Genomic DNA, 12,201 nt, shown 5'->3' on the forward strand with positions numbered 1-12,201 from the left:
ACCAATCGTAAAAGATTCTATGGCCTGACGTCAGCCGTTGCCCCGCGCGAGAAAAACGCCAATTGAAAATATAAATAAATTTATTCATTCAATAGTCACTGCTCAATATTGTTTAACTTTATTAAAGTTTTCTGTTTAAAAGTTTACCAAGTGTAAATATTCGGTAAAGTGCCTTATTTTTTTCATTTATGTGTATGTTTAGCCTCATTAAGGGTGCTATACACTCAAGGTAAAGTCTGTTTTATCTACGACGTTTTTATGCAGATTTTTAGCAGTATTAAGTACTATCCTGTTATATAAACTACTGTGACACAAATGTAAGTTTCCTGGATGATCTAGCACAGAGGTTTAAACATGTCAGTTGTCATGGAAAAAGAAAAGAGGCATATTCCTGATAACACAGCGTTCAAACAACAAAGCATGCCAGCTTGGTCTCCAATAATATCCGCTAAGTCAGCTTTACCAGTCTTCTTTATTATCTCTTTAGCATTCGTGCCAATTGGGGTTGTATTACTTGTAACATCACAGTCTGTAGTTGAACACCAGCATGATTACACTGATTGTGTATCTGTTGAAAATCCAGGTGTACCATGTGGTTTATTGAGAATGAACCAGTCACAAATGACGCAGCCATGCACTTGCATACTTAACATTACATTAGAAACCTCAATGGAGGGTAATGTCTACATGTATTACGGCCTTACCAACTTTTTCCAAAACCACCGAAGATATGTGAAGTCTAGGGATGATGACCAACTAATTGGACAACATAAATCAAGCGCACAAGTTTATTCTTGTGCCCCATATCACCTAGCTGTTGAGAATGGCACATTACGTACTATAGCTCCTTGTGGTGCGATTGCTAACAGCTTGTTTAACGATACATTCACTCTCAGTCAAGGGGATATAGAGGTCCCATTTCTACGTACAGGAATTGCGTGGCCAACCGATAAATCTGCTAAATTCAATAATCCACCACCAACGACAGATTTAGAGGAGGCATTTAAAATATATGCAAAACCACCTAACTGGCAAAAACCGGTTACATTTCTGGATAGAAACAATACTGATAATAACGGCTATGAGAATGAAGCTTTTATAGTTTGGATGAGACCAGCTGCATTTCCACATTTCAGGAAACCATATGGGAGGCTTAATAGGCTTGGGTCAGAATATAACAATGGTTTACCCAGTGGTCAGTACAAGGTTACAATCAACTACAATTTCCCAGTCACATCGTTTGGAGGAAGAAAAAGAATTATCCTGAGCACAACAACATGGATGGGGGGAAAAAACAATTTCCTTGGAATTGCTTACATTACATTTGGAACAATATGTTTCTTTGGTGGCCTTGTGTTGACTGCTGTACATCTTCATGCTAGGAACACAAGGGAGGTCAACTTCAAGTGATTGTTTATATACAAGGAGCTTCTTCATAGGACCTACTATCTACCTTTTTTAAATGATTTCATTTTTTTGTTTTAAATGTATTCATTTATTTTCAAAAGTTTTATCTTCATAAATGTTTATTTGTAGCCCAACAAAACTGTCACAATACAAAGCACTGTGAGTTTGTAAATATATTTGTAACTTTATTCCGTCCAATCCGTTTTCTGTCCTAACTTTAAAATTTTACTGGACCTGTTCCGTATTTGTAAGTATATATAGAAAAATACAAGTTTTTGTACTCGTAGTAATAAATGCTCATTTTTAAAAGTTTTGCTGTATTTTTAAAGGCTTTATACATTTTGAATATCTTTAAAATATCAAGAACTAAGCATAAAATCAGACACAAATCATTTCAAGAGTGACAAATAAAAAAAAACAGTTGATATATGATAGCATTAACAACTTTGTTATGTGAAAAGATTGTCATCATGTAGCAAACTTCTTGGAGCGTCACAAAGTTATAAGTGGGATGTGATCAGGAACTTTAGAAATTCAGTTTCGAAATTCAGCTGTTCAAGCAATAGATGGTCGATAAGCAAGGTATTCCATAATGGGAGGGGGCAATGCAATGGTTTGTAAGAGTGACAGGGAAAAAGACTTTCTGACAGCAAGTCTGCATAAGTGTAGGAGTGAATTGACTTCAGTAGAGGAGTCTTTGATCATTGTAACGCTGCCATCTTGTTTCCTGTGAATTCGTAACAGCTTGGTTAAAATCCTCTCATAGAGTAGATGTGTAGGAAGGCTTCTTCGTAATAAAAGTATAAATAAATCTAACCAGCAGTCGTTATAACATAGGTGTTCTATTGCCCAGAAAGTCTTCTGGATTGCTCCGTGACAGGATATAACATAAAACTGACTATGCTATTTAAAACACCTCTATCTGTCTCAATTGCATATAATATTTTTAAAGCTTGTAAAACGCAGTCCCTCTTGCTTTTATATTAGAGGATGAATCACAATGTGTTTGTTGTGGGTAGAAAAATAAATATTATAATTTGGTTAGCATAAATTAAACATAAGGTAGCCTAATAGTATAAACATGTGTTATTTACCCCACAGCAATTATACAACCATCAGGTGATATTCTGCACTGGTATCCTTCTTTAGGTATTGTATTTTCAAGCATAGATGTGTCTTGTAACCAAGGCTTCCACACTCTTATCCTGCAATAAAGGAAAGAAACTGAAGATCAAAATTAATACACAACGTTTGATCACATAAACTCATATCCAAAAAAGGGTACTTTAAGTTTAACTGGATTTTATTGTAAGATAATTTATCAAAAACAGGTTATAGGTTGCTTTAATTTTACATTTGTTGGTAGCAAAGTTATTGCAAACTAATGACATCACGGACTACACCTTCAGAAAACAACATTCAATAATCCAGGGTTACTCGCAAATCAAAATCTTGATGATGGAAACGAAAAATACCGAATTGTAATAAGAACCTGAAAGTACAAGCATCTCCAATGCCAATCACTGTCACAGGTTCCTGGGTAAACTAGAGATAAATATCTACCAACTATGTGTATGTTAATACACCAGCTAAGTTTGAATACAGAATGCAATACAACATGGACAGATAAAAATACAGCAAGAAAAAATCTTTTTTAAGACAAAATGCTTAGACTTTAAATTTTTAATGTGTGGTTAAAAATAGCAAACTTGTTATGTAATGTTGCAAATAGGAAAGTGTGTGAATTCACTGAATGGTGCACCATAATTAATAACTATGTAGTTTGGATGGTATTACTTGTACGTACTGTACCACAAAACTTTAATCCCACTTAACTGCTAGAACACCAAATATCTTTAAGTTAACCACTACCAAATACACCTAGCAAACATAACACAGCAATACTTTCCAAATTACTTCAAATATGTACAGAAAGTTCACAATGAAAAGGCGTCATAGAAACAATGAAACAATACCCTTTTAGCTAACAAAACATTAGGTATAAATATAATACATTTCTTACCTATTGTCTTCACATACTGTAGCAATCTTTGTCCCATCTTTAGAAAAGCAAACACTTTTGACCCAAGCTCCATTAGATCCCCCCACATATATAGGGGAAGGCATTGGAAACAAATGCCTGGAATTAAAGTTATAATTTACATAGATGATATTAATCTAAGGTTAAAGTGCAACAAAATATGTTTCCGACAAGTAACAACATTATGTCAAACAAATTGTATTCTGTTAGAAATATATTTCTCCCACAATGACATCATTTGTTTCTTATTCAAATGGAGCCACAAAGGGACTTTGTTCTTACAATTAAAACTGTGATGTGATGCTTAATATTGACATTTGATATGTATGTTATTGTGTTCAACTTGCAGTGTGAATGAATGGTAAATCCAACTACAGGCTTAACAATTATTTTTTAATTAGTTACTTAATATTGAACTTGTAATCAAAAATGTGTTGTAATTGTTTCGTAAAATGTATTTTACCTCCCCTCTATTAATCTAACATAATATTTATCAGCTAATGCAGTTTGTGTATTATGTTAACGAGTAGAGACATGTATAAGTGAAGTACCCCAAGTTACACGCACCTAATAAGCATGACATGCGATGGCTGTTTGATCATTTGACTAGGTTTAATACGTTATGTTATTACGAACAAGTTAAATTAAGTATAAGAACGAGTTTACGATTATAAAAAAGTTACCGCTATGCATGAATTCTGACATACCCACGTCGTTGGCTGTCTGGTTACTTAGTGTCAATGATATCAGCCATTTTATTTTAATCGGTAAATTACCAAAAACACGGCTGGTATATTCGGTAAACTACTAATCGGTCAGGCTCTAGACTTAACCCATATAGAATTTGAATGGAAGAAAGAGAACGTAGCTAAGCCAAAACTGCCACAAAGCTTCCCTAAAGTAAAAGGCTACCCCTCTTGTTTTTTAAGGGGAGTAGTACTTGAGCCATGTATATCCCCCATTGCACAATCTCTATTAAAATGAATGGCAATTTTAAAGCTGCCATAATACTTTTACATAGCAGTTTAAATTTAAGACCAACATAGATACACATGTCAATATATATAAACTCGGGTATAATAAACTGCAAGTATATATATTTATCTTACACATACATACCCTAAGACTAAGATTTGATCTCCAGAAAACGGCTCCCATACAATGACAGTTGTGTCATGTGAGGCAGTTGCAAGAAGAGCACCATCTGGTGACCATGAGCAGGAAACAACGTCATTGTTGTGACCTCGTAACAAACGTAGTTTCTTATACGTGCGTTTATGAGGTAGTTTCCACAAATATACCTGAGTACAAACAATAGTGTTTATTATAAGCCATTGCTGTTTTCATCATGTACATTATTGAGTTCAAAAGTGCATTTCTTGCAATGATGTCATATTTAGATCAGATTTATCATTACCTGAATAAGATGAAAAAAAATTCTTCAGTGTAATATTAAATCAGCAATTAAAAACCTGTCTAACATGGGTTCGCAAGCATCCCCTGGGATAGATTATGACAACCTATGTCACTATGAGTATATTAAGCTTGGTAGTTGGTACACATAGACATAGTAAATAAAGGTAATAACTTGTGCACAAAGCCTAAAGAAGTCCCTGATTTTTAAAAACATAGGACATGTGCCAATGCTTCTATACTCTTTTTTGACATAAAATACAAAGACCCAAAAGTATAGAAACCATTTAAACCAATGTTAATAAAACATTTGTATCACCAAAATATATTTTCCATGTTGGTTAAGATTTATTACATTCATCACAAGTTGCATACACACATAAATTTGTATGAGGTAAGTGTCAATGCCCCAGGCATTTACAGCAGCAAGTTTAGGTCCTTGTTATAAGCTTGTGTTATTTCACCCTGTGGCATAATATCTTTGGATTTAAAACAGTTATGTTCGCAAGAACCTGACATTTAAATGTCACCCTGTTTTTTTCAATTATTTAAAAGAAATTCTATAGTTTAGCTACGGTGTATGTATGTGCAACTAACAATTAATAATGACTTTTATAACGTTTTTAATCATAGGTGCTTTTGAACTATGACTCAATGAAACAGTAGATTTGACAATTAGACACAATATTTATTTGTTTTAACATTTATCGCTTTAGTTGGTTATTACGAATCATAACATATTTAGTTAATGTAGGATTCAAAATATTCTACACCAATAATAAACAAATACAAGTCTTAAGAACACTAAATGGCATTAATGAAACTATGTTATATAAGATTAACATATTGCTATCAGTTTATACAGAACACAGATAACAGAGCAAGATTGTATAAGTTCAAACTCCAATCATGTGAGCATGAAATCAAGTGTTTTAAAGTTAAATTCATATTATACACTAAAAACACACACATACACCATAGCCACTGTGCTGGTGATTTTGAATAAATACAACACGTCAGTTACATCATATTACACAGTACACAAACACTAGATGCTCATTGAGCTGTTTAGTGTCAAGCTGTGTGTAGTTGATACAAGAATGTCAGTTTTGTACATGTGACTACACTAGACACAATAAAAATATCCGTAAATACTAAATATCATAAATAATCCTGGGGTGGCAGTCTCTACCCGAGAATTTTTTACACTTTAATCGGTAAACATTACAAACAATTATTTAGATTTGTTTTATAGGATTGTGTGTCTAACTAGCCCTGCCTCCCTTGTTTTAATAAGAATTGGCCACCTATGTAATGCTACACATTATAGGCGCAGATTTTTTTTAAATTGCATAAGAGGCCACGTTTATTATGACGTCATTCCTTTTACAGAAAAATACTGTATACACGAGTTTTTATCATTTGCCCAAACATATGTTTATACTTTACATTTCATGGCACCGTTAATAATACAGAGCCTATTAATTAACCAAACCTGCTGCCTATCGTTCATACACTTTTAAAACCAGTGAAAAAAAGCATTCACTACCTCGTTATCGTTTAAAGGTTGTTGATAGTATGATATACATACGAACAATAATGATACCTCAAAAAGGTTAAAATGTTGTTGATTTATACGGAGATCTTACTTTGATACAAAACTAGTGTCTGTGGGGTTTCTAATTTATTAAAACCGTTTGTAAATCGTTTTTAGGCGATTCGCAATATTGGCCTGTCAATTTTTACGTTTATTGTCATTTTACTTTTATGAGCAACGTGTAGTTTTTATTTTTTTCATAAAGCTTGTTCAAAAATATGTAGCAAGCAGCACCTAAGTCTGCGACTGGCTGTTAAAGTGGTTAATTGAATCCAAGGGCATCCACAACGTAAAAAGCCCAAATAAGTTAATACTTGTTTTTAATACAGACCAATGTATGTGTTATTTGTTTCCATACAGTCGTGGTGTAATCAAGATAACTTGTATTTTTAATGGCGCTTGCCATGTACTCGTTGCAAGCTGTTTTAAAGAATAAAACCAACGTATAGGTTCACTTCAATTTAAAGTTTTAAACGGTGTCTATGGTAAACGTAGGCTATTCAGTTTGCCTTCTCCTGAATTGCTGATATCGAACGTGTCAATCCGTAATATGACGCAAATAATCAATGCGTGAATCGCCCTTATGTCATAACAAAGCATTATGCATCGTTAAGGAAAACATTACGAAAAACGATCATTGGTACGCCAATCGATGGCTTAATAACGTATGCTGGAACATATAGTTCTTTAGTTATTTGTGGGCTTAAAACGACTAGTTTTTTTAAATTTTAAACGGGTTTTATTATTAAAGTGCAGGTATACACAGCAGGTGCTGCACCTACTGCATAATATCCAGAGTAGGCTAGCCTTGTCTGCACCATATAAAACGGCACCTAAGCCTATAATTATAACTATTTGTCTAAATTCTCATTCATCCATAAAAACAAACACCAATAAAGTTACATACTTGTTAACTCGAAAGCGGGCTTGAGGTGTAAGAACACCTGCATTATAACGACTGTCGTTTTTCGTCCATGCGATAATAATAAAGCAAATTAAATTTATTCATTGTTTAAAAAACTTACAGCTTTTCCCATGCCCACAGATGCAAGTATGGAAGGGTCATTCGGTGACAATGCTAAGTAGTGTATAGGGGAGTTGTGACCTTTAATTGTCAACGACATGTTACCATCTTCACCCAAATCCCAAACCTGCATCAATATTATAAAAAAAAGTTTGATAACAGCCACGTTATAATATTAATAATATTGTCTTGTAATGTAAATGGTAATAATAAAAGAATTAGTTTAGCTGAAATATTTCCTGTGATCCTGTCTGTATCGTGTCTAATTTTTACGTTAACAACTAGTATACAAGAATACTTTTGTGAACATTACATTCCAGCTTAAACCATAAAACCTAATACAGTACTGATGAATTTTCAACACTCTTAACAGTTTTAATATTAAGTAGGGCGTATACATTTCATGACGTAATATACTTAAAACAGTGCATTTAAGAATTGCAGTTTTGTGAATTTTACACATAGTTGTTATTAAAAGCATGATCGAAATTTTTACAACATGTTATTTTATATTTAGAATTAGCTTTTGGGGAAAAGTAATCCACCTAAAAACCGGCACCAAACTAATACATAGTAACTTCATAACTTGTGAAAACACAACATTATTTTTCTGTCATGCGAGGATAAATAATTTAAAAATAATATTCTTTTAATCACCTTCATGGTGAAATCCTCAGAACAAGAAATCATGAGAGGTTCACCTTTTGTTGCAAATGTCAAACCAGTGACAGACTGCGTATGGTCTGCTAGTGTGTACACCATGTCACCTACAATGTAACGTTAAACAAACTTTGATCACGATAGGTTGGTAGGGTTCAAGCATGTATAATTAAATGGCGTTTGTGTTTGTTAAGTGGTATACGAAAGTCACTTCAATGCAGTATTTGCATATTACACAACAGTAACAGTTTGCACCAAATAAATAACAACCTTAATAAAAAATATTATGCACAACTTTTTAGTACTATTATTACTATGTAAGGTAAAATGGTAGCAATGCCTCATATTAACCTATTGTACTTTAACAATTAACAGCACTCCTTTAGATTTGTGAAAATACACTTATCAATTTTGAAAATAATGTTTGTCTACTACCCAAATAGGACAATGAAGAGATTAAAAACTTTAACCATCTTACCCTAACCTACTAAATAATACAGCATTGGTTGTAGCGCTAACACATACACGATAAAATGCTCCAAATAAATAAAACAAGACCTTATAATTGCTGTTGTAGAATATTCATTGTATGTATAGATATCATAAAACATCCAAGCCCATTACAACCCATGCCCTTGTGTGATGTGTCTACTAGTTTTAAAGCATATATACCTGTATCTACGTTCCATATTTTTATTGAGCCTCGCTCCAAACCAATAGCAAGCAATGAAGTTGAATTAACTTTACTTTGAAACAATGGCAGTTTTGGTGCAAACTCCATAGAGACAACATTTTTACCACAATCTAGCAGTCTTACACTGAAAAAAAAATGACAGTGAATATTTAATAAAATTATGAATGCCACACCTGGGTTGGCAAGGTAAGCAGACTCATAAGTAAGATTTGTTTCATAGAAATAAGTTTCCAACTAACTCTGCCACCCTTTCGCTTCAAAAAGTCTGGCCCAATGAATATAAATAAAAATATCAATAAAAGTCTCCACTATAACTATTTTGCTATTACACCAATTTACTAATTAAATTTGACAGCCTCTTTATAAAAATCAAAATAAAAGCATATATGAAGCATAACGTTTTAATCCAAGGAGGTCAATCAATACCTCATAACCGCAAAGCACTTAAAAACCACTCCATACTTTTACTTTGAACTTTTAAGCTAATGACTTTCCTTTTGTTTAGAAAATGATAACAAAAAATACAAAATTGATCAAATAAGCTACTCTACATGCAATTACAAGCAAGAAACATGTCATACAAGTTAATTTTAAAAAATTGACAAATAATTTCTAAATTTCACATGATATGATATATATATATATATATATATATATACTTTGCAGAATCTCCTCTGCTTGTGATCTCTTCAGTAGTTATATCTTCCCCGCTGTTACATTTAACAACTTTGACGAAACCATGTCCATTGCACCAAGCAAATTTGGAGCCATCGGATGAAAAGGCACAACACTTAGATTCTCTACCAGGCTTCCACCTGCTTACACCACTGTAAATGCTGGGTAACTCTGTCACATCAGAAGCTATTTCTGTGGATAGGTAAAAAACAATATTCAATAAAACACATGTATTACAGAATGTGATAATGTTGGTTACTGCCATGGAATTTTTAAAAGAGGTGACAAATGTTTTTAATCCCTCGTTTTTATACTTTATATAACTTCTTACCCTGGTGATAGCCTGAATAGAGTCAAAGTATATTGCATTTACCACATTAATCAGTGAGGTTCCTTTTATTTGACAACTATGGTCAATAGGTTTAACTTAATTTAAACAATGTCAATCAAGATTTGTCTAAAATTAAAAAACCTGATGCCTCATGTAGCTAGGTGGTCATTAAATAAAAAATGTTATTAGTTATGCGAGTCTGCTTTTTTGCTCATAGGAAGCAACATTAGTAAATATATATTTACCTTTATCAAAATTGGCGGAAAATTTAATTTGTTTAGCTGAGTTGAAATTTACCATACTCTAGTCAAAATCTGCAATGTTACAACCTTTTTTTAACAAGAAACACTAAAAACCAGAGTCCGCCTGGTAAGTAAAAATAATTTTATTTTATATAACAGTTAAACAAATATATAAACGGACTGAACTATTTTAATTTTTACAGCATCAGTGCAACACCTACAGCTTCATATAAATATTTTTTGATAAATATTTTACGCTCTACGACACGTTTATACTACACAGCATCTCACAGTGTAAAACACAACGCACGAACCAATAACAATACATTCTGTCCGATATCAACTGCCTGTCTGGCCGTGAAGCACTGACGTGACGGACATGTTACGTCAGCCATAACCAGTAGGGCGGAATACTACACTCACGCTGATTGGACAGCAGCGATAGGAAACGCCTTCGCCACACCCAATTATAACAGTCCATATTTGTTTTGCTGCTCGAACTTGTTTTCTTTTGCTTACGTCTATCGTGTATTTGCGATAAAATGCCAGTTTCTTAATTTAAACGCGGTTAAATTTTTAAACAGTTCTCGTTACTGTCACAAAATAAATTTGTAAATGTCACATAAAAGTTGGTGTAAAATTGTTAATCAGTTGTTTTGAGATAAGTAACCTACGCTAAAATACCAGCACAAACACACAAAGGAACAAAACAATACTTTAAACTAACGCATAGAATAATACTATTCTAAATCCATAGCTTTAATCTGTTTAAACGGAATCTAGTTGAACGGACCTATTTTAACAAATTTAAATAAATTTAGCTGCTCTTTACTGTACCCAAGCGGACAAGAATGATTTTACCATAGTACTTGGTTAACACTACCGGTACCAGTGTGGGCCGCCAGCAAGCATTTAATAAAGACGGTGGCAGATATCAGCTACTTTCCTGTCGCATTATTACCCACAACGTAACTGATTGTATAGAGTGGGGGAAGATGGAGCACCTTTAGCACATAAAATCCAAGTGTCCTGATCGTGTTTTAAACAATTAACAACGGTCGATATGAAACCGTAAGAATACGGTTTTATATTTCTTTAAATGTTCTTTGTTTACTACCGAATTGTACAAGAAAATAGAATGAAAATGTGTCTCATCTTCGCTCACCCTACTATATAAAACTAATTAAATACTAACAGCAGACATTTCATGTCATTAATATAGAGAAAACAAATCTTCCGTTTGCAGATAATGAAGTAATGTAATAGATTTTAAGTCGACAGGATTGTGAAATAAACCGCAAGCGCTCACTTCTTCTTAAATCTCTAAATTTGTAAAACCGCATTCACCCATTACGGGTTGTTTGAATTGTTCACCATGCATTTAAAAATGGAAGAAATCTAATACAAAAACACCTTGTGACATATGTGTTACGTGGTAACCAATAAGGGGGCACAAGGTGTATAGAACAGGACAGTCGTGTTATAATGACAGTTGTTGCCCGTCGCACGAACTTAAATAATTTACATCCATTCATTCAAAAGATGCGGTGTAATAATTTAACAGTCAAGCTTCCAAGTAAAGCTTTAACGCTTCGTCCACGTTGGAAATAACATGGAACCATCAGTAACATAATAAACAGCATCATATAGGAAACCACATCCAAGAACCCATACATTGGTAACACCCACTCAAATTAAACCGGAACTGTTCCACGGAACCTATGACGACTATGGACATATACCGGCGAATCGACTCTAATTATAGTAGACCGGCAACCGCCTTGTTCCGTGTATATGGTAAACGGGGTTATTAATAGACAACACCTGATGCATCGTATCTTGGTGTCGAATTGGTTTAATTTGATTCCTTGATTCCTGTGGGACCTAGGGGCGCCAGGACAAACTTTCTGAATTACGTGAGTTCGGAAACCGCGCTGTAGCACGAAAACACAAACAGTTGTTTGGACACAACGTGTGGAACAGCTGTCAACGACTAACTTAGTTATTTCGTAACATTCGCAATTGTTGTGAGACAAGGTTATTGGTGTTTAAGACAGTATATGATGAAACAACATAAAATAAATTGTATTTATATCCTTGAAAACAGTAACGAAGAT

At 33.7% G+C, this 12,201-nt stretch overlaps 2 protein-coding genes across 3 annotated transcripts; one reads left to right on the top strand and one right to left on the bottom strand.

The window, feature by feature from the left end:
* Nucleotides 1-219: 219 nt before the first annotated feature.
* On the top strand, nt 220-1,836 carry LOC149729555 (cell cycle control protein 50A-like). The gene has a single exon (XM_089886736.1). It carries the CDS (start codon nt 355-357, stop codon nt 1,408-1,410), a length of 1,056 nt encoding a protein of 351 aa, XP_089742862.1. The 5' UTR covers nt 220-354; the 3' UTR covers nt 1,411-1,836.
* On the bottom strand, nt 1,708-10,247 carry LOC149729556 (WD repeat and SOCS box-containing protein 1-like). Of its 2 annotated transcripts, none has more exons than XM_089886730.1 (9): nt 10,088-10,247; nt 9,496-9,703; nt 8,815-8,960; nt 8,140-8,249; nt 7,484-7,609; nt 4,568-4,749; nt 3,431-3,547; nt 2,502-2,612; nt 1,708-2,134 (listed from the first exon to the last, which is right to left on the bottom strand). In XM_089886730.1, exons 1-9 carry the CDS (start codon nt 10,140-10,142, stop codon nt 1,963-1,965), a joined length of 1,227 nt encoding a protein of 408 aa, XP_089742856.1. In that variant the 5' UTR covers nt 10,143-10,247; the 3' UTR covers nt 1,708-1,962. The 2 variants fall into 2 exon arrangements, with proteins under 2 accessions (XP_089742856.1, XP_089742857.1); XM_089886731.1 differs by lacking the exon at nt 1,708-2,134 and adding an exon at nt 2,811-2,899.
* Between the last annotated feature and the right edge of the window lie 1,954 nt (nt 10,248-12,201).

This window comes from Ciona robusta, chromosome 10 (assembly GCF_009617815.1).
Source record: "Ciona robusta chromosome 10, ASM961781v2".
Taxonomy (NCBI): domain Eukaryota; kingdom Metazoa; phylum Chordata; class Ascidiacea; order Phlebobranchia; family Cionidae; genus Ciona; species Ciona robusta.

Bases quoted from the DNA above. Each gene is read 5' to 3' on its own strand.
- LOC149729555 (XM_089886736.1), top strand. From the start codon at position 355: ATGTCAGTTGTCATGGAAAAAGAAAAGAGGCATATTCCTGATAACACA.
- LOC149729556 (XM_089886730.1), bottom strand. From the start codon at position 10,142: ATGGTAAATTTCAACTCAGCTAAACAAATTAAATTTTCCGCCAATTTT. The intron at 7,610-8,139 runs GTGATTAAAAGA...ATATTGATGCAG, and splicing joins CTGAGGATTTCACCATGAAG to GTTTGGGATTTGGGTGAAGA. The intron at 2,135-2,501 runs GTAAATAACACA...ACGAATTCACAG, and splicing joins GGTTGTATAATTGCTGTGGG to GAAACAAGATGGCAGCGTTA.